At 38.9% G+C, this 23,304-nt stretch overlaps 1 protein-coding gene across 1 annotated transcript in view; it reads right to left on the reverse strand.

Moving 5' to 3' along the window:
- Positions 1-6,963: 6,963 nt before the first annotated feature.
- The window catches only part of SLC22A15 (solute carrier family 22 member 15), a 39,646-nt gene continuing 23,305 nt past the window's right edge, over positions 6,964-23,304 (reverse strand). The window contains exons 7-12 of the mRNA XM_032189036.1: positions 22,954-23,094; positions 22,083-22,168; positions 19,895-20,015; positions 18,932-19,004; positions 16,411-16,599; positions 6,964-13,366 (exon numbers count right to left, since the gene is read on the reverse strand). Coding sequence (XP_032044927.1) covers positions 13,280-13,366; positions 16,411-16,599; positions 18,932-19,004; positions 19,895-20,015; positions 22,083-22,168; positions 22,954-23,094 — 697 coding nt within the window. The 3' untranslated portion in view covers positions 6,964-13,279. The remainder of the gene's footprint in view (positions 13,367-16,410; positions 16,600-18,931; positions 19,005-19,894; positions 20,016-22,082; positions 22,169-22,953; positions 23,095-23,304) is intronic.

Here is a 23,304-nt window from a genome sequence, read left to right on the forward strand (position 1 = left end):
AGCAAGGTAAATGAAGCTACCAGTTGTCTAGTAAGAGAGGGAAGGGCTGTTTCTCCACCTTGCTGCGTTTGGGCCAAAAGTGAAGAGGAAGCAGAGCAGCATTTATAGGAGCACGGGGTCATTCTGTCCCTGGTAGCAAGAACCGGACAAGAGAGGTCTCATTTGAAAAGGTTCAGAAAACTTCTATTGCTTTCACTACAACAAAGAAGAACAAACACCTGCAGCTATAATTCAATGTTTTCAAAGAGGTAAGGGACTCTCAGTTCAGGCAACCCAATATCCTTCAGAAAAGGCTACAGGTGCAAGCATGGCTTTCTCCTACCCTTGTGCATATTGTTTCTGAAAGCCACACCATCCCAAAAGTTTACCTTTCCTCTACATACCATGCAGGGATTAAAGCATTCGAGATTAAATTCCTAGAAATTCTCAGTTTCTCTGTAACATCATGCCAACTTCAGTAGAGATGCACCCGCCCAGCATCATCAGCATAAACACTCGTTGAACATAACCCATGACCCATATAAATTGCATTGGCTCACATTTATAGATGGGAGTGAAGGATTGTAGAAAGCAGCAAACTTGGTGAGAAAAAGCAACTTACCCAGAGCTGGTGCCAATTTCAGCTCTAGTACTCAAAGATTTTGTCCTAATCACCACGTTGGCAATGTGTATGTTGGCAGGGCTTGCAGAGGGTTGAGCAGATTTTTCTCCACTTCCTTTAGCAAGCTATTAATCAAATGTTTCAATGTGAATATCAAACCAGAGAGAATGCATGACCCAAACAGAAAAAGGGCTTGGGCAAGTGCCTGACTCCTACAGCTATTTAACATATAACAGGGTGGGTGTTTGGCATCTAATGCAAATATGTCTATGAGCCAGGATACTTAATACAAGTACACTTAAACACAAGGAGCCAGTTTCGCTATTACAGGAAAACAAAGGTGAATGCAGAGCAGGAAGCTGACACTGTAAAAACGTGCAGGCTCAAGCTGGCAGGGTAGATCTCCGCAAAGGGCAGTGCAGGCACACTGAAGAACTGAGGCCTACTGCCTTCCCGTCACACAAGGGAGCTCTGTACTGGCCCTGGCTTGGCTCCTTGATGTAACCAGAGGCAGAATACTTGCTTTCTCTGACAGTTTCTACTTTTTGCTTGAGCTTTGAGTTGGGAATGTAGTGAATTATATCTGGGAAAGAGGGAAAAGTCATCAGTCATGCTAGGAACTGTATAGAGGTGCTATGTACTATATGGTACACCCACCATCCAAAACAGGGTAGGCAGGTCCCACCAAACTCAAGTACTATTAAAAGCATAACACATAGCATAAAGTGAGCATAAAGATATTTACAGGAGATGTTGGAAGAAAGAGCACTTGGTCAAGAGAGGCATTATCCTGTACTGAACTACTTTCTGTACCAGTAGTTTTCACTTGCGCAAAGCACCTACATGCTGCTCATGCTTGTTTCCCTGCTTCCATTAGGCTCACCCACAGGACAGCTCTTTCATGACATTAGTAAAGGTGTCACCCTGCACTGTCATGGCTGGTAAGCAGAGCAGCTGGAAGATCAGAATCAGGAGTCTGGGGTATGCTCATACTGTATGATGCAGCACCTGAGAGCTACCTACAGACACTCCTAAATAAAACAAATAAACAAACATTAGAGCACTCCAGCTCTGGGATTTGGTCCATGGCTCAATCTGTAACTGAACTAAAATAAAACTGAACTAGATTTTTAATGATTCCTAAACTTGCAAACTTCCAAGTAAACCCATCTGCATAGATCAGCCAGCCTTCCCTTTGATGAGTCCTCATGACATTCCTCATTGTAGCTTTGCCAAGGCACTGCATGGATTATACAAAGTGCAGAGAAATGAACAAAATTGCCCACTTATAGCTGCAGAACAGATTGCAGGATTGTCATATCTTAGCTATCTCAGTAGCAAAAGCACGGAAGGGAAAATGAGATCAAAAGGAATGCTAATCTTTTTTTCTAGTGCATATTACCATCTCCCTCCCCCAAATGGCAGTAAAACTGATCAGTTGCATCTTCATCATTGTTATTAGAAAAAGAAAAGGCAAGAATAAGTCATCCATGAACCACTTTTTCAAAGTTTGATATAGTATTGTATGCTGTTGCCAAGCTTGATCAATAAAAAGTTGAAATTTCTCCCCCTCTTCCCTGCAGCATGGATTGTTCATTGAAGATGCTCCTAAGTAATAGAGCAGGATTAGAGACTTATTCACCAAGACAGAGAGAATTTGGCCACAAGTGTTTGTCTTGTGTAACCAACAAGATGCAAAATGACAATGCTGGAAAAGGCAGAGCAGAGTCTCCCTCACAAGCACACTGCTGGGAAATACTCCATTACTCTAGCAGAAGTTTACTTTGGTTGAACTTCAGTTAAACTAAACTTGCTGTTTTGAAGGACTAAGTATTTTTGCCTGATAGCTGCTTGGTAGCTGGTAGGCAATGCTTATTCACGTCATCACAATTTATACCAGTACTGGCTCTCATTGCCAACCAAGAAGCATCTTTACCAAAATGTCCATGACTTCACAGGATGGCACTTTATTTCCACACCTCCCATTTGATGGCTTCCAGAGATGTTTTCCCCTTACCACTGTGAAAAATTATGGACAGCAGAAGCATCACAAAAAAAAAGCAAAGGCTAAAACTAACAACTAAAAACCAAAACACAGCCATGTGAACCACAGTCTTTTTCACATGTAACTTGCACCAACTTCCCCTATTCTTGGTCTCACCCTGTTTTTCCTTATCTTAGCCCAGCAAACAGTAGAACACAATTGCCCAGTAGTTAAACAGGCTCCAGTTAGGTCAAGATACAGCCAGTTCCCATACAATGCCTAGGAAAGTAAGGCTGTGTTTAATGGCAGCCCCACTTGGCAGTTCTGAAAGAAATGTGCGTCAACACGAATGAAATCTGCAAACCCTGCCCAAGTGTTGGTGTAAAAGCAAATAATCCCAAAGGCTGCTCAGAGAAGCATTCCATGTTCTCACCAGGCTGTCCATAGATGACATCCAGCCACCTTTCAGGCCAGTAGTTCCCTACATACGTAGTTAAAGTGTGTCTGAGAGGAAGGAACAACAAATTTGAATGGCTATGGGAACTGAGCACATAACTAGACACCTTTGAAAATCAGGGATTTCAATCATTTCCATGGTGAAACAGCAGCAAAAGGGAGAACAAAAGTAAAACCCTATGCATCTCAAGTACCAGAAATAAGTAAGGTTCACAAGAAATGGAAATAAGAGTAAAAGACAGCCTGTCTGGTAACTTTAGATCAAAGAGTGAGCAGTTCAGGTATTTTTGGATACTGGTATATGTCTCAGATTCTAATAATTAATTTTGGAAAGGGCGATGAAGAAAACATTTAAGAGTTCAAAGTCTTAATACCTTGTGCAAAGTCTCAGGGGCTTGTAAGTAGTGTGACAGATGTTTTTCTTTTAATAGTAAGCAAGGGATGCTTTTGCACTGGTCTGTGCCCACAAAGGGTGAGCAGAGTCTGGCTGGATTATTGTTCATAGTTTAATTTTGAGGAAGAGTAAAATGTAACATAACAGAAGGCCCGGTGATGTTATCTACCATGTAGACCACCTGCTTTCTTTAGTGTATACACTTTAAAATACTGATATATGAAGGGCTCTGGCATCTGCTCAAGTCACTAGCTATTTAGGGAGAATCTTTAAATTCATGATGAATATGCAAAGGTATGAAAGCCCTGTTAACCAGCACTTTAAAACAGAGCACTGCTCCCCATTTCCCCCAGTCCTGTTTATTCAGATACTATTAATTTACTGGACAGGAAACATACTTAAGCTGTTTATCACCTCACTTCCAGGTAATGAAAACACAAGTTCAAATTCTGCCATTCCCAAGATGTTTAGGCAGAGCCCCTGAGGACAGGGGGGGCTCTGTTTTCTTGCATTTGCATAGCCCTTTAACGAAGGGGTGTAAATGTCAACTACTGTTTGTGAGCGTTCCTCCAGTAAAAGTGTTAGCAGCAACAACAACAGATATTTTTGTTATGTTAAACCCCCAAAGTGTTTCCAGTCTTTCAACATCAATCAGTACAACCGAAGCCAGTAGTAAATTGATTCTCACATTCCACTGGTGCCAGTTTTTGTTAGAAATGATTTGTGATAGATATAGTGGAATATATTGATTAGTACTGACAGTCCCAGTTTCCCAGGCGCTTTGTAGAGCTGCCATTCCAAACTGACCTGCTTTCCACCTTGTCAATTTTCTTCTGCAGTGGCCGTTATAAATATCTACTCTATTATGAGATAGATTTAATCCCCTCCAGAAAACAAAACAAAAAGGGTCAGGCAAGTAAAATCAGTACAATAAAATAGGTTTGCAGTGTTCCAAAAGAATTTGTTTTTATTGAGAAATTTTTGTGTCAGGGGAAGAAAAGGCACAAAATAAGTTACAAAGACATTATATGAAATGTATGAGTCAGAGGCAGTCTCAGAGCTGTTACAAGTCACCTAAAAGTTGGCTTTCCAACATAGATTAGCCTCTACAAAAATATTACAAGAATAAGTTTATTTCAAACGATCAAAATCATTCAGAAATTAACTGAGAACAAACACCAGCAATATCAAATTTTGACTAAATTCACTTGGGTTTACCATTATCTACCTCCCTAACTTGGAAGAAATATATCACTGGAAAATATGTAATATTACAGGATAACTTTTTTTTTTTAAGCAACTCATTTTATAAAATAAAACCCTGATAGTTACCTTTTGTTCCTCTAGTGAAGTACAGTACACATGGGTAAGGCAGTATGCATAGGAATTACATCAAGAAAACAAAATAGGTAAGTGCAATTAACCTAAATATTTCTACATTTGTTGCTATGGTCCCTCACCTAGTGCAAAGAATATCTTAAAAAGAGATGGACCCAACAGCTGTTCACAGAATACATGAATATACCACCATAAAAGGTCTGTTGCAGAAAAGCTTTGTTTTCAGTTGTGACTTCTCAGACCATGTATTCTTAACACACAGATTTTTCATCAGTAAAACTCTGAATTAAAAACAGCACACTAATACAGTTAAAGTACCTTGAAATTTCTCAGTCCTCATTTCAATGTCGGAAGGCTAATCACACTCAGTATTCAACTCATCCAAATTAAATATATAAAAATACACGCACCAGCTATATACAACTTATTTCACTACTGCAAACAAAAATCAATTCCCTGTGTTCCCACTTTCCCGTTACTCAGCTCTGAGCTGACCATGACTTTTTTTTTTTTTTTTTTTTTTTTTTCCTGTTGGTTCAAGCTGAACTGTGGAATAAGGAAAGTTTACGAGGCCTACAAGATAGAGACTTTAGAAAGATTTGATTTCATGATGATGAAGGCTTGAGCAGAAATAAAGAAGTTTACCCCTTTGGCTGCTCCTCTGGTTAAATGGAGACCTAAGATGTGTCTTCTGAAATCACTGAGGATACAAACATGTCACCAGACACAGAACTTGGCAATAAGTGTCTGATTTTATCCTTAGGAATTTCATTTACTTGACCTAAGACAACAGTAACGCAAGGGGAATACAGTACCAAGTTCTGCTCACAGAAACTGTCAGCCCTCCAAGGCCTTGATTCACAAGGAAACCTTGTACTGTAATGCATTAGACATATCTGTCAGGGTTTTGGTAGTGGAGGGGTGGCAGGGTGTTCTTTGTGGGAGGAGGTCAGGGACTGTCTTGTGCTGGTCCAAGCAACAGGCAGCACAGCAATCACACAATGACTGAGGTTGGAAGGGACCTCTGGGGATTATCTTGTCCCACCTCCCTGCTGAAGCAGGGTCACTGAGAGCAGATTGCCCAGACCTTATTCTAGATGGCTTCTGAACATTGCCAAGGACTCCACAACCTCCCTGGGTAACCTGTGCCAGTCATCCTCACAGTAAAAAAGTGTTTCCCTGTGCTCACAGATCCTCCTGCCTTCAGTTTGTGCCCATTGCCTCCTAGGGACAGGGGGCACTGACCCACTGCACCCCAACACTGTGGCCAGTCAGAGTCTGGCACATCTGCAAAAGCATATTTTTAAAAAGGCAGTAAATGCCAGGAGAGCATTATAGAAGGAGGAGGAGTAAAAGAGAGGACCATGCCAGAGCAGGAGTAGGAGAGATGGTAGACAGCTAAGTAGGAGAAATGCCAAAGCAAAAGGTAGCCTGAGCAGGGGCTGAGAGGAGACTCGAAGAGACTGCAGCCAGTGAAGAAACCCACACCAGAGCATCTGGGTAAGAAACAAGGAGCAATGAAAAAACAGCAAGCCCAATGTGCTCATGTCCTGGACCACCTGCTGCCTTGCTGAAGGGCCCGAGAGTAATAGCCAAAGGACTGGAGACACCCCCCAGAACAGCAATTAAAAACACCTTAATTGGCAGTAAATTAAATTGATTAAAACTCCCCAACTCAAAACTTGTTGCAGGCAAGAAAATCTCCTCAACTGAGGTTAGTGTAAGATTAAGGGCTTGCTGGCCTTCCAAAAAGCAAACAGTACACACAAGTGAACCCATAATCTAAGGGTATAATTTTTCATCTCCTTCAAATTTATAAGTTAAAGGCCTTTTAAATTTATCTTAAAGTATAACTTTAAAACCTACAAATCTTCCCTCTGTTTAAACCATGGATTATTACATAAGTAAAAAAAATGGAAATTTCACAGTTTCCTAAGAATCAAATAAATAAGAAATTGACCAAAAAAAAAAAAAAATCAACATAAGGAGGTAGTTTAAAAAACAAAATAACCAGATACAAAAAGGAAAGGTAGTGCAATAGACGCATTCATATGAAAAATATACTTTTGGTTTCTATGTGGCATTCAAATTTTTAACAAGAAAAAAAGAAAATCTGTATTACTTTGGGGAGTGAGGAGCAGCTAGTATTCAAAACCAGTAATTTAGAGGCATACTAGAAGCCACAGCAACCACGATAAATACTTTTATTACCACTCACTCAGTCATCTGCTCTACATAATAACACTTTTAATCAGTTTGCAACACATTTTTCCTGCAAACTGCTATCAGAAATGCCTGCCTCCCAATCAAATTTCCATCACTTTAAAATGTTTTATTTGAACACAGAGGCACCAGATGCTTCTACCAGGCCATCCTTAAGGAAATAAAACTGCTTCAGTATTGACATCAAAGATTTTCTTAATGCCATACTTTTTGCCTGCTGAAGCAGGTATAGTGTAAGCACCTCAGGTGTGTTGGTAGGCACCAACTTGTATGCGAAAGACCTCCTCCCTCTACAAACCTTTTGTAAATGAGGATGAACAAATAGTTATTTAAACATAAGCTTACCGAACAATGAGAGGACCCTGACACCTCATGGTCCCACTTCATTCTGCACATGCAGCGGGGACCACAAATTACTTCTTTTAAACCACTCTTGAGGGCAGCCACCTCTTGCTACACAAGCTTTTACCGACTTGCCTATTTGCTGGCAAACAATCAGCTATGATAGGCAAATTTTGTAGTTGTAACAGGGAGTTAAAGCTCTAGACGTTATACTTAGCAAGGCTTCAAACTGTGGTTTTTATAAAAATCTGCTACATTCTATGAAGCTCCAGACAAGTCATTATTAGCAATGCTAATTTGTAAGGCTGATTAATGAACTAAAATTCAATGTGCAGTTTTGACCAGGTCTTACCAGTCTTTGAGAATGAGCTTTGGCATTTGCAACTCAGGAGCAAACAGGCTCTGCAGAGTTCTCTAATGGCCACATGGTGTAGATTCTGCATGTTCTACAAATCCTACACTTCTTTGTCCCCCAGAAATAAGCTACTTAAGTGAACTGAGCGACGGAAGACAAGCAAACAAAGGTAACTCTCTCCCTAAACCTCTGGAGATGCTTGTAAATACCAGTTTTAGCCAGTTGTATGGAATAATTCCACATAAACAAAGCTAGAACTAGTTTTGGACCACTGCTTTCCAGCAAAAGCTGTCTTTGGCACTTACATCATCCAATTCTATGATGTTACTTTAAACATAGTCCCCATATCAAGTTGATTGAGGAAATTAAAAAGTTTTTTTATAAAACAGGCATTTGCAATAAACTAAAGCAGAAAAAATCCACTACCTATTAGGCAAGAGCTTTCTTCAAGATGACAGAAGAAGCCAGTAGTACCAAAAAAGATGAGAAAGTTCAGTAAATGCAGACTGCCAGGATGAAAATTTTATACAGCTCTATTAGACTTAAATAACTGTAGCACCAGGATAATCTCAAGGTTACCACAAACTGCACAAGGCATTATAAATAGATGGCATGAAAACAATCTGTAGAAATTCATTCACCCTCCATTCTGCACTTGGAGGTTTCCTTCTGTTGGTCTTTCCTCCACATGATACATCCCATAGCAAGACACAAACAATGAGACTCAAAATACAGCTATGCTCAAGTCTCCTGTTTGGTAAACAGCTAAATATAGACATTTCTGACACAGGCATTGAGTGTCAGGACAGACTGACACTCTACCTTCAAATGACAGTACTGCTCATAGGCTTTTCTGACATATTTACTGCCAGGCTCACAACTTGCATGCACAGATGCCTAGATTCAGATGTGTTTCAGAGAGCATGATTAAAGAAGCTTTAAGAGTGGAGGAAAAAGCATAATTAGCACACCACCCTTCAGCTGAAACAAGATACTGACCAAATCTACATTTAGAGATTATGCAGAAAACTCTTGTTCACGAGTTTTAGCTCAACGCTTCCATTAGCATGCTCCAGAAAACAGACTTTGTTCCTCATTTTCCCTTCTTCTTCAGTACAAAAAAAATATCTCTTGCATAATGTTTTGACATGCTTAGATGAAATGTGCTGGAAAACATACAGATAAACTGTTTTTCCCACAGTCCTGTGAGGAATATTCCACTAACCTCAGTACAGCCTGGAAACACTGTCGCGGAGTTTGTCATGATCTGCACTGCGAGCAGATCAGCACGTGGCTACAATCCTTACAAACTGGGCTGTAACAAAAGGTGGCAACTAGCTACAACCTGCCCCATGTTAATTATATCTCTTTGGAATCACCTGTAGCCCTCCTTTAACACAGACCTTCTGAATTTGGGGTTATCTCCAACTTCCAGTCCCTAAAAGGTGAGTACTAGGCTTGTTTGCAGGAGATCTATTTTTTATTTTTTTCTTAAAAAAAATAAAATTAAATTAAAAAAAAAAAATCACTTTCTTGTTCTATTTTTTCCAGGTAACAAAAATAGCTAGGCAGTAAAATCCTTTTAGAAGTATCACTTCACAAGAAGTTTGGTGACAAGTCTGGATGACATGCTCCTAATTTTCCTGTCTTTCTAAAGTGAAGCTAGTATCTTAAGTGATGCCCAGTTATACAATATTCTCCATCAGAGCGCTTTACAAATTTGTGTAATTTTAATCATAAGCCATCAAATACAAAAGCTGAGTCTAAAAGAAAACTGAAATGTGCCACACATCACCTTGATCAAAAGTAGTGTTTCATCATTAAAGCAGCCATGCTAAACAAAGTTGACATTAGATGGAAGCAATGAAACTAGTGCCCTAACAGGACATCCTGGAACCAACGCTAGCACTGAAAGGAGCTTCAAGTCAACACAAACAGCAAGAAGAGTACTTTAACAGCTACTATCCCATACTTCTTACCCTTGCCCTAAAGCATTTCTGTAGAACCCTCTACAGAAATGTAGAGGAAACAGAAATGTTTCAACTTCCTCTGACAAATTCTCCTCTATGCTGCCCCACATGCCTTGTCACTCCCCTTCACTCCTAGCTGTATTCAGGTATCACCCGTGAGCTCCTCAGACGACAGAATTCCAATTCTGTCTTAGGTGAGACACGCTTAGATGTAACTAATCAGCACCTCTCTCACTTCTAGCACAATCTAAGTCAGTTGGCTGAAAAACAAAACAAAACAAAACAAGAAAACAACTGCAAAACCTAAGGAATCAAAGGAAGGAATTACCATCTTGGAGGTCAGTATCCTAGTGCTTTCACATCACAAAAAAAACAGGGCAGAATACTTAATATACAAGGCTACTCTAACAAGTGTGAAACAAGATTGTCACGCTTCACTCAACTACAGCAAAAACATTGTTTCAGACTCTTAGCATTACTATACATCATAAACATATATAACCAGTGCTGCATCAGTTCTCCAGTAGCTCCACAGGGCAAGCTTACTGCCTAAACACAGATTTTTAAATGGGCCTATGCAGACTGCTTAAATACAAACTTTAAATATATATATATATATATATAAATATAATCACCAATATATACATAACCATTTAAATATAAAGTCACAAGCGCCGTGACCTTCTGACTTGGGCTTGTAAGTAACATAGTTGTGAAACCTGTAACAGCAAGCACTGTTTGATTAAAGAACTTCTGCTTAGCAATAATGTTCCACCTGTGTACAGAAAAATGCTGACCACACGGGCTACAAAACACTGCACAGCATCTCTCCCCAGCGAAAGCTACATATAGCACGAGTATCTCAATAACACTCTCTGGGAAGACAAAAAGTGATCCTACAGATTCCAGTATCAGAAGGCCAGTTTAATAAAATAAAGCTCTGAAAAATTATATGCGTCTAACTGATTTGGACCTGAGGACACAAAGGAGGGCAGCAAGTGATCATAGCAAACCTGATGCTGCATAGCTGATCTCCAGGAGTGATTCCTTCCTATAAAACTGCTGAATTGATTGGTCCGGAAGAGTTAACGATAGAAAACCCCTACAGTTTACAAAAAAAAAAAAAAAGCTACCTTTTAAAATTCCATAGGTGCAAACATGGGACAGATTTGAAGTTTGAAAAAGTGCAATTTTTATGAAAAAATGAAGATATTTTCTTCACTCTTGTTTTGGCAATTTTACCTCTGTATTTAGGATATAAAAGTGCATGAGTAGAGAGGTAAGTTTGATTATAAATTGAAGACTATCATAAAATCCAGCTCAGGTCGTGCAATGATCTCTCCACCTGAACAGTTACACCCTACCGTTCTAATGAAAGCTACATTGAGGTGTCCCATGGCATGACCAGGACCTCCAGTAGCTGGTGACACTAAAACTATGGAGGGAGGAAGGCTAACAGTTCCTGTCTGCTTCTCAAGGAACTTAACTCTATCAACTATTCAAGGAGGGAAAGTAAGTATCAATATCACCCCTCACCCCCAAACAAACAAAAAAGTTGAATCTTGACAGCAAGGTGATACTGACAGGCTTACCACCATTTGCCTTCAACTAAATAAGTTTTATGTCTTTAGAAATCAAACACCAAAATCAGTTACTTTTTCCAGCTGTCCATACTTCAAAACGTGAATGCAAAATTATCTTTGAACACATTTAAACACTCCAAGAATTTCCAAGTACCTTATTTTGAGCAATTTTCTTGTATACAGAACAGCCAAATAAGGCAGAAAGAATATCCAACTAGGTTTAAGGGTGCCCTCCTACATCTACAACAAATATGCAACAGTCTGGAAGAAAAAATGAAGACTGTAAACTGGAATTCTTCAAATAAAGCTCCTAACAGGCAAAAATCACAATACTGACACCTTGTGCACTGGGAGTAAAGTTCCCTGCTTTGCTCACAGGCAATGCCTAGACCAAGTTCTGATCAAGTGGGAGTAGTGCATGCTTGAATCTGTAGCATAGTTGGCCTTTGCTCAGTACTACAGTTCCCAATGAACAAAGTTCAAGCAGCTAGCTGTAAACTTCTGATACTGTTTAGTTTCACTTCCTTTCAGAGTAAATGAATTTTCCAGTTTAACTGGCATAAATTCAGCAGACAGCTTTTCTCTCTCTCTTTATTTATTTTTTTTAAATCCAGCTCTCACAGAAATGGCTAGCAAGGCTGGCAACTTACTTGCAGTCACTGTGCAGCAGGCACTTCACTAGGAACTCCAAGTATAAAAGGTATTAAATATTTTAAGGAAACCAATCTTAATAAATAGCAAGCCACAGGTTAGAGAATGAAGATGATAGCGTAATCAAGAAAGCTGAATCTTCCTAAGGCCTCACTGTTGTAGTCACAACATTTCCTTTGTTCATATTTCAAGATTCCATATCCTTCTAATGAAGAAACTCAGTGTAAACAGGAGAATGAAGTTGTCTTCCTCAGCAAGGTCAAGTAATCAAGTAAACGCTGGCTTAGAGTTTCAAAACTTTATCAAACATGAAAAAAATTCTAGCAGCTTCCTGGCAATAATCCTACAAAATGTAATAGCAGCCCATAGTTTCTCTTATCACTTCAAAGTTGAGTTTCTTCCAGAAATAAAAACACAACTTGGTCCACATAAATAAGCTACATATTCTAACACACACCTCACATTACACAGTATGTGATAAACACCTCAGCTGTGTCCCATTCATGAAATTATATCCTTTAGCAGATTTACTTCACTGAACAGGCAGAGAAGTTGCTGAGCTTCAGTATTTATGGCAAAGTGAGGACAAAGTTAAAGTAGGCAAAGCTATGGAACAGCAGTTTTAAGATGTGAGGAACATGTGGCAAATTTATGCATAAGACAGCCCAAGAAAATGTTTGGTGGATTAAAAGGTGAGAGAAACCAGCAACATCCTCTATGTCTGCAGACTTTGTGGCTGCTCTTTCCAGAAGTCCCTTCTTCCAGCCTTCCATCATCACAAAGTTCGCACACAGATCATGACTAACCAGCTGCACCCTGTAACTCTGTACAGGTGTTCGTGTACAGAAAGAGACACCGTATGTTCACAGTTGCCTCTCCGCAACTCTATACGTGGAACCCATTTTAACATAAAATTTCTAGAGTTTGCTCCCACTGGGGTAGCACACAGCACAGTGTGACCCCTTTCACTCTACCAAAGCAAAACAGTGGACATTTTCAAATTTATCAATTTATGCCGACTCAAAACCAAGCACCTTGAAAAGAAAATGTGTATGCTGATGATCTGCCCAAATGGTGGATAATTTCCTAGGCTTCAGAAGTGCATCGTCCTTCCCTTGCTCTCTCACCTGGCTTCAAATGTAAACTGTGCATTCTTATTCTGGCCTACAAGAATTTGAATGGCTGTCTCGTATGAAGAGTATCAGTGGTGTAATTAATCTGAACAATACTCAAGCTCCAAGCTCTCCTCCTAGTCAGGAAAGACAAAGGCATTTGCCCAGTTACATTCCCTGACAGATGGTCCCCAGTACTCTCGTCTTAGAGCTGGACTGACTGGACAAGTAAGAAAAGGTATGAAAACAGGTCAGTGTTCCTTCTTTTCATTACTTGATCATATGGGTCTCTTCATCAGCATCATAAAACTCCTCATCTTCACTTCCACTTCCTGCAGAATTGTCCTTGTCTCCAGACTAGAAAGAAAAATGAAGTAATTGGTTAACGTAGAAGACATCAAATCAATCTCAATATATTAGAGCATGAACCATTATATATATGCTGGAATGCTGATAGAGAAAAGGAAAAGGCAGGGCAAATCACTATTAAAACTTTATGAATTAAGATTTGTTTGTGCTCTTGGTTTTGCAAAATCTCTTGGAAAGAGCCCAACTGAATGGACTTTCATTGACTCTACTTATGGAGCCAACATCAATACACTAGAGACAGTACAGGCAGGAGAGAAAGTGTCTAGGAAGGCTTTCTTAATTTAAGTCTAAGGCCCATACTCTCTGGTGAGCTACTGGAGTCAAAGGCTCAGAACAAAATGATTAATTGAGGATAGAGAAACTCACCTAATCAAGTACTACTTCATGTGTAGTATGCGCATTTTATTTAGCAAATTTAATTTAAAAAGATCCCCTTCTAGTGCTAATCAAAGGTGTTATGGAAAAGGGAAAAAAAAAATAAAAAAAATTACCAGTTAGCATGTGCAGAAACTAAACTCTTTGATACAGGCTTATTTACTCCAGCCAGAATCCTTCCAGCAACATAATTTACTCCATAAATCCAAACTGAAGTCAGCTATTATAGCTAATTGATTTTTATTTGGTCAGAAATTTAATTTTTCCATGAAACCAATGTGGACTATCCAAGTTAAAGAGAGTCCATTGCCAGTATGAATTCCTTTTAGCTTAAATGAGTATTTAGGATTTTTTCCAGTATGCTTACATCCATTTTAAGACTTCTGTCTGCCTAATCATATGCAAAGAAGGGTGAGAGGGAAGGTGAAAAATAGAAAAATGGAAATCATATTCCTGACTGACAGAACCACACAAGCAAAATCTGTATCTTTAGATCTGTCTTCAGTGGAGATTTGCTACAGCAATGTGCGTTAACTGCAAAAGAATTTCAGACAGTTTGAGCACTAGGAACTGTCAGAAGATATAAAGGGAATCATGTTACGCTTTTCTCTGAATTTCTAAAATTATTTGAGGAGAGTCAGATTATCACTGGATGCTGTCCAACTTGAATATCACATTCATGTATGTTAACAGGGACAAAACATCCATTTCAGGCAACCAGAATGCATGTTATCCTGAAAGTGGTACAAAAGGACAATGGATTCCACAGGGGAAATTCAGGGTATGCCAAATGAATTCTGCAGCTTTCTTACAGCGGCTTCATAAGACCTCTCCATGGCCTTGTCAAATAGGGTTAATGTTTAACAGCTTTCCATTTTATCAGCGCTTTCTTTGTTGTAGCTTTAAAATAAATCCTTAATGTGCCACAGACATTCCAGATACAACTTTACTGAAGTTACAGTATTACTCCAATACTGGAGTGAATGCAAAAAAAAATACTGGAGTGAATGCACAGGTATTACTCCAATACTTACAGTATTACTACAAGTTGGGTGCACATTGATAGATAGATGCATAACTGGTTACACACCTAAGGGTGATACTGACCTTACTTGGTTAAAAGGGAAAAGCTTGATTTTTCTCTCCTCTGAGTTAAAATAACTGCATTGTTTGCTAGAATTGCTTTTTGTTAGTAAGCCCTCTGCAGTGTTAAGATGTAATAATAATGTAATTACCAAAATAATAGCTGGTATAAACTTGATGTAAAGGTATATGACGGATTTGAGTTGGCAGCAAGAATATGAAGCCATAACAAGTTACCCAGTATGGTTAAAGATGTTTATATAATGTGCGTGTCAAGTATCAAATTAATGGTTACAGGTCTACCTCTTTCAAGCTTTCTTCAAGGGGGCTTTTGATACTAAACTGCTGTCCTTTCAAGAATTATTAAAGCTGAATTGGGTAAATAAGGTAACGTGTTGAAGCCTGTCAAAGGAAGAAACTGTTCTGATTATAGCAGTTAGTTTTACTCTGCCTCCTAATTTCTGTGAAAATAAATCTAAATTTATATAGAATCTAAATCTGCAAATCTCAGACTGCTTTACTAAAAATTAAGTAACTGAAAGTAAAAGCTTTATACAGATCCTGTCTTGCATCAACTTAACAGGACAAGCAACATTTTGATATGAAAAGAGCTGCCCTTCAAGTCTTCTGACAACTTCAGTTTTTACTCATCCACTGATACTTCGAATTCTGAGACCAGAATTTTTGAGACCAGGATTTAGACATGAAGATAATACCCACATGTAAACAGACACTTACTAATTTCTAGCTACTTCTCTCTAATCCCACACCATTCACAGAAGAACAAAGTAAAAAACCTCTACAGGACAGGAAAAATAGATCCATCTTAATTTTGTCAAACTCCTAGACACTTCTTAAGTTTAAAGTGAAGTGACAAACACACAGTCAAGGAGACTTCACTGAAAAACATTTTAAATAAAGTATTAATAAAGTATTTAAAATATTTCAATAGTTTTAATAGTTTTTATAATAGTTTTATAATTTAAAATAAAGTATTAATAAAGTATTTCTTTATGCTTATACCTGGGAGTTTTGCAGTTCCAACATACTCGGCTAATCTCATTTCCCAGACCCAACAGCGAGAGAGATCTCAAATTACTCTATCTTTAACCCTTTTAAATCCTCTCTTGGGCAGACCCAACAACTGATGCTGTAGAACAGCCAGTGCAGGTCAGAACAGAAGTACAGCATGCTGCCTTTGAGAAGAGTCCATCACAAATGGATGTCTCAAAACCTTCAATGGCCAGCTTCATCCGAAGGCATGCTGCAGGAATCCATCTTAGATTACAGAGGCACAGATATCACCAAGGCCTTTATCCCAAAGGAGACAACTATAAGCTTCTGGGCTTGAAGGGATAAACTAACCCAGCTATGTTTCACCCTGCATTCCCATGGAACATTTCAGATGTGACGGTAAAGATACTAAACCATCTCCTGTATCTCCTTGGGATCTATCCTCCACAGGCCAAGAATCACTTTCCTAGTGTATTTAGAGTGGCATATTTAAACTGACAACTGAAATAAATATGACAGATAAATACAAGGAAAAAAAAAAAAAAATAAAAAGAATATACCTGTGAGCCATCTAGGGCTTGCAATGACATGGCTTCATCCCCCAGCCTCCAGTATGAGCACACCTGCAGGTCTGAAATCGTTTCTAGCAAAGGGCTGTTTAATGTCTCTGGCAACAATAAACTTAGAAGCCCAGACAACAGACCAGTTGCTCCAAATACAATATAAGGCAGAGACCACTGTACAGATTTCTGTAAACAAGAGCAGAAAGAGAGAGTTAAGTAGAGGTTAATGTAGCTCATACTGCATATTTAAACAGTCAACCTTTACAACCATTTAATGTAGCAGCAATGATGAAATTAAAGTTTTCGGGAATGTAATGAATTCTTAACTTTGAAACCTTGAGTTCATATTCAACTCAACTAAGTTGAACATGAGCCAACACTGTGCCTGTGCTGCAAAGAAGGCTATTGGTATCCTGGATTGAGGGAGATGTTCCTTTCCCTCTAACTCAGCACTGGTGAGGCCACACCTGGACTCCTGTGTCCAGTTCTGAGCTCTCCAGTATAAGAGATGAGGACATACTAGAAAGAGCCCAGCAGAGGGCCACAAACATGCTAAATGTACTGAAGCATTTCACATATGAGGAATAGCTGAGAAGGCAGGGTCTGTTTAGCCTAGAGAAGGCTTAGAGGGGATGTTATTAATGTATATAAATATCTGCAGGGAGGATGCAAAGAGAATGGAGCCAGGCTCCTTCCAGTGGTGCCCAGTGATGGGGCAAGCATCAGTGGGCACAAACAGAAACCCAGAAGGTTCCATTTGAGCATAGGGAAACACTTGTACTATGAGGGTGACTGAGCACCAGCAAGAGGTGTGGCCAGCAGGTCAAGGGAGGTGATTTTCCTCCTCTACTCAGTTCTTGTGAGACCCCATCTGGAGTACTACGTTCAGCTCTGGGGCCTCCAGCACATGAAAGACACAGACCTATTAGAGCAAGTCCAGAGGAGTGCCATCAAGGGCGATCAAAGGGCTGGAGCACCTCTCTTATGAAGGCAGGCTGAGGGAGTTGGGGTTATTCAGCCTGGAGAAGAGAAGGCTCTGGGGAGACCTTATAGTGGCCTTCCAGTACCTAAAGGGGGCCTACAGGAAAGCTGGGGAGGGACACTTCGCAGGGAGTGTCGAGATAGTACAGGGAGTAATGGCTTTAAACAGAGGGAAGATTTAGATTAGATACTGGGAAGAAATTATTTTCTATGAGGATGGTGAGGCACTGGAACAGGTTGCCCAGAGAAGCTGTGGATGCCCTAACCCTGGAAGTGTTTAAAGCTAGGCTGGATGAAGCTTTGAGCAACCTACTTGAGTGGAAAGTGTCCCTGCCCATGACAGAGGGGGGTGGTGGTGTTCATAATTACCTGATCTTTAAGGCCCCTTCCAACCCAAACTGTTCTAAGATTCTACAGAGAAAATTAACTCTGTCTCAGACAAAACCATCGATACTATCGGAGCCACACAGATTTTGAGATGGACTTTAAAAAGAATGCCTGCTGAATCCATACTCAATTCTTATCCATAAAGCATACTTTTTAAACAAAGGCAACACCACTTTGTAACACACAGTCAAAGATGTGTTGGTTAGAAGACATCTCTGGACAACATCTAGCCTCACCACCAATTCAAAGCAGGGCTACAGCCAACACTACACCAGGCTACACAAAGCTATGGTTGACCAAGTATTGAAAAACACCAGAGATGGAGATTCCACCCCTTGAGCAGGCTGTTCTAGGGATACATTAAGCCTCTCAGGAAAAAAAGGTTTTCCAAGTTTCTTTTGTCTGTAACCCTCAAATCACAATTTAGCTGTTTTAGAACACTCATCCCCAGACAAAAGCTACTGAAAAATGCATTAAAATAATTGAAGAAACTCTAAACTAAAATAATTCATTCCTCAAATCAATGTTAATTTGTTCTTTAAACACACCTATTTTGACTTTCATTGGACACCTTCAAAACATGATGATCCAAGATTTGTCTTCTTCAGTGACAAACCTCCACTAGATAAAATGAAACGGATACCCTGACTGCTACATAAAAGCAGTATATTAGCTCTGCCTGGGAGTCTTGCACCTGCCTTGTCTTTGTCTTTTGTACCCCAGAGATGCTGCACTCTCACCTGCCCTATGTGTCATTCTACAGAACAAAAGGTCCGATGTGCTCATTTACCCTTTGATCTTGATATCTTGATGCAGTTATTCTTTTAACCACCTTTTCTGTTTGTTTTTCTATGCTTATTGTTTAAAATAGGAATCATCAATTTGTTATTTTCAAATGATAATATTGCTGAGGTCCACTGTAAGTCCCAAAATTCTTATAGGACTAAAATATCTTCTGAACTAAATACCGGGATTTTCTAATTACAGATTACATCCTAATGTCTTTAGTCTACCATGATAATGTCCAAGACATACAATTTATGGATATTATCTTATATAATTTACCCCAAATATTCCCACATCTGCAAGCTTCTGATGCATCAGAGCCACAGAACAAAAATATTTAAAACAGTGAGAAGTTCAGACAAACCAATGAAGGGACAAAAGGAGCAATGATTCCACCAACACGGGAAAACATGGAGCAGGCACCCATTCCAACATTCCTAAGAAAAAAGCAAAAATCATTAATCAGTGACATTTGTATAGGATGAGCTAGGACTTTAGAAGGGTTAGAAGTTGCAAGTGCAAGAAAGGACTTAATCAGCCAGAAGCCTCAGTCATGACCCTGACCTCATTAACTGGCAACAAAAAGTGAAATGTAACTGAAAACATCTGAAGACAGGAATTAAAACATCAAAACATATGACTGGAGAGAAGCACAAATACCCTGCAAATTCAGAATTCTAACATATGTCCACATATAAAGAGACAAAGCGTGATTTCAGTCAACACGTCTCATCTCTGCCTGAAACTTTGGCTGAATTCCTCTATCCAAATCAGCTGATCTGCCCACTCACAAGAAAAACACCATAAGACTGGTTTCAATCCCATATAATAGGTGCTTTTTTCTACTTGGTCACCACAAGCACAGGGCACTTCTTCCTCTGAATCATCAAGTTACTTTTATAAAGCTTATTGACAGGTCATCTGCAGCATTGTTGGTTAACCAAGCATGAACATTTAAGAGATGTCTGGTTTATAAAGCAGTGAGAAACCTACAGATATCACTCATTAAAAAGAATGATAAACAATTGTATTGTTATCCTCACAAGTGGAGAGAGGGCTGTGAGCATACCAAGCATCCAAGAGGGTTATTTTTACTGTTACAGAGAATATGGTTATGCTGAAGAGAATACTACAGATTTGAGGGAGACAGAGGTGAGGAGAGGATAAGGGAAGAGGTTTAGTATACAAGACTCTACAGATAAACATTGTATGTTAAGTGAACATCTCAAATGAAAAGGGACACTTGATAGAAAAAAGCAAGGCAAGTAAAAGGTGATCCTGATATAAGAACCAGAAAAACGAAGGCCTTAAAATTAACTTGCATTACCTGATCACTGTGGGATAAAGTTCTGATGTGTAGATATAGACAATATTAAATGCAGCACTGATTGTCAATTTTCCCAGCAAAGAAAGAGAACGACTGTTCACCACTGCAAACACTCCAGTATCTGAAAGAGAAAACGTAATTCAGTGTTCCAAAGCATTACAAAGATCACATCTCAGTAATCACTTCAATCACACAACAGTATGGAGCAAAACAATCTATTGACAAATCTGCTATGGCAGGCAAGCGTTTTTCTATTAAAGACCAGTATTTGTTGGAGGTGATTTGTACCTTCAGGAGAACTCTCAAAACTCAAGAGAATCCAAGGAGCCTTCTTTTAGGCAGCAGTGGCAGAAGTCATCCAACAAAATTTATATTCTGTGTCTACGGATTTATTTTCTTTATCTGTGCAATTAAATTTGTACAAAGAGGAAAAACTCTCCATAAAACACACCATGAAAAAGCAACTCAAAAAACACATTTTAAATGAATTGTAGACTTGTTACTAGCCCAACATTATTTCCATTTTATCAAATAAGAGCCAACAGGAGAAAAATGGATTAAATGACAGAACAGTCCCAGAGACTGTGGTAGTGAACTATTGCTCAAGACCGGAAAAAAAAAAAAACCTGAGAGGATTTTGTTGTTTCCTTGTCCTCAGTGTTATAATCAGATACATCTCTGTAGAGTTAAAATCCTGCATGAAGACCCTATTAGAATGTCAAATTTTAGAAATGCAGGATAAAAATCCTACAGACATAACAAAAGCTGAAACAAAACAAAAAAGAAACAATGAAAATCCCACACATTTTCTGGTCTACCATTAATAATCTACTATATCAGCTCCGTTGGCATGTTGAAGAAAAGAATGACAAACACGAAAAAAACAAAAACAAAAACTTGTCCACTTAACGTAACTAGAATCCTATTCAGTCATAGTTACATATCACACTACAATAACATGCTTTCTAACACAATTACTTCAGAAGAAAAAAAACAAGAGACAGGAAGATGCCATACAGAACTGTACCAAATATCCCATCCAGCTCAGTTTTGTCAGAGTGCCTAATGATTATGAGCTTATACCTGGTACATCAGAAGACATTAAATGGCTAACAAGGAAGGCTATAGAATAAGCTGTTACTGCCTTGAACAAATTGTGCTTAGTAAGGAGAGTGGTGCTTGCTTCTGGCAAGCTAAGAAGTTGTTAAGCTTCTTTGTAGTTTTGTTTCTGTCTGACTTTGGCAGTTCAGCACACAGGTGGTTTCTTGAAGTCAGCAGTTCTATCCTCTTAAAAATCTCTCTTTACACAAGTTCTAAAGGGAGCTTGTATTGAAGTGCAGAAACTACTCAATGATTGGCACCAGCCTAACAAGGGTATCTCTAATGTCTGGGCTCTAGCATCTGGAATATTTCTGGGAACTTTAGTTGCACAATTCTCTAAAAATATTTTACCTATTATATTCACTGCCATCTACAGCTAGTTATTTATGTGGACAACAAGAGTATGTGTGTTTAATCTTTTGAAATCATGCTAGTTTCACATATTAGAAGCATTTTCATTCATTGTGACTGTTACACGTACAAATATTACAAGCTGAGGTGAATTTATGTACCTCACTTTCAAAGAAAAGCTGTTCACCGTACTATTGTGTTTCTACCATTTCAAAAAACATATGAAAACTAAGAAATGAACATTAGTGTCTTTAGAAAAAAATACATTGAATTTAAGAACTCTTGTTTCAAAAGATTTTCAGAATACTCTCTGAACTATATGTTATGTAGCCACATGACTAGAACATGACTAGAACTACAATCACACCCTTCTCAAACATTACAGAGCAGCGAGGAAAAGATGTGAACTCATCCCTTAATTCACTGTTTGTACTGACAAATTCATAGCTAATGAAGATATTCCAAGAAACATCATTCAGAAACACTGAACAGGAATGACTGATGTGATTAAAAGTGTAAGTCAGAATCCAAATACAAGTTCAAATCCACACCTTTTCAACAAGCATTTCTTAAGATCTTAGGAAGGCTGCTGCTTATTCTACGAGTTAGCTTTAAAACTGCAGACTTGCATGTGGTATAAACCTAATGCTCTAACAACAAACAAATTCTTAGGCTGAGAGATGAGGAGTTCTACAACTTCTTACAAAGTACTCCAGAAACAAAAGGAAACATTTACCTTTCTTTTTAGGAAGAAACATGACAATAAGACAAGCCAATCCTCCCAGGAACAGAAATGCACTCAATGTTCGCTTTCGACCAAACCTGATGTCCAAAAAGGGATATAACCAGTGAGTCCTCTAAATTCATGTTGTCTCTTCACTTGCAGCCAGAAATGCTGAACACCATCTCCCACAAACATTTCCTCTCTCACTGTTTTTAAACAAATTGCCGCTACTCTCACTAAGATGAACACTGAGAAAGTCTCATGCAGCGGCTGACAATCTAGGATTTTTATTTCATTCCCACTGTGTGTACGTATGTAAAGCTGCTCAAGAGACACGCAGAAAGGAGACTGGCAGGTGAATTCCACAAAAAATGAAAGACATTCTCTAGAGTACCATGAATCAGGAAAAGGCTAGGTATCAGACTCAACAGCTGTGCTCACAGATCCACACACAGAGCAGCTATTACATGGCACCACACAACAGCTTCAGCTGAGCTTAGGTACAACTTTGACCTAACAGTGAGAATGGGAATTACAAGACAAAGGTGAGAAGAATGCCATCTTGTGTTAGCACAGAGTCAGCACAGCTAGGTTTGACAGATCAGCCTCATCTTTGAACCAAATTTAGACAACTTGTTAACAATAAAACGAGCTGCTGAGAAAAAGTTAAACTGTCATTAAACTGTTACTAGATGTAAAGATCTATCAGTGGCACTTTCAAGTTTAAAAAAAGAAAAAGATTTCTTAGAAGTATACATTGAATTACTAAAATTGAAGCATGAAGCCCCATACTGTGGATATAGAATAGGGGAGACAATATGCAGGAAACTTATCTGTGAGAAAAAATAACAAACAAAACACATTAAGAGAATTTCATACTTACCATTTTTGGTTAATCAAGTAAATACAGATCGGGTATGCTGGGATTTCTATCAACCCTGAAAGGGCTAAATTGGCATAAATGCTTCCACCTAAGTCACCTACATTAAGGGTAAGACCATAGTAAACCAAGCTGCACACAAACCTGTAAAAGATAAAAGTAGTATCAGAGCTGTATCTTTGACTGCCATGTCAAAGCATTGGTCTGGCACAATGCAGTATATAATATATTTAGTATTTCAGATAATACGCCTAAAGTTTTTCTGCCTTCCTTTAATTTCTATACTCTAGTACACTTTTATTCATTCTCAAATTCTGATTTTTGTAACTTTTGTAACTCTGACTGGCTGACTTC

This window comes from Aythya fuligula, chromosome 1 (assembly GCF_009819795.1).
Source record: "Aythya fuligula isolate bAytFul2 chromosome 1, bAytFul2.pri, whole genome shotgun sequence".
NCBI lineage: Eukaryota > Metazoa > Chordata > Aves > Anseriformes > Anatidae > Aythya > Aythya fuligula.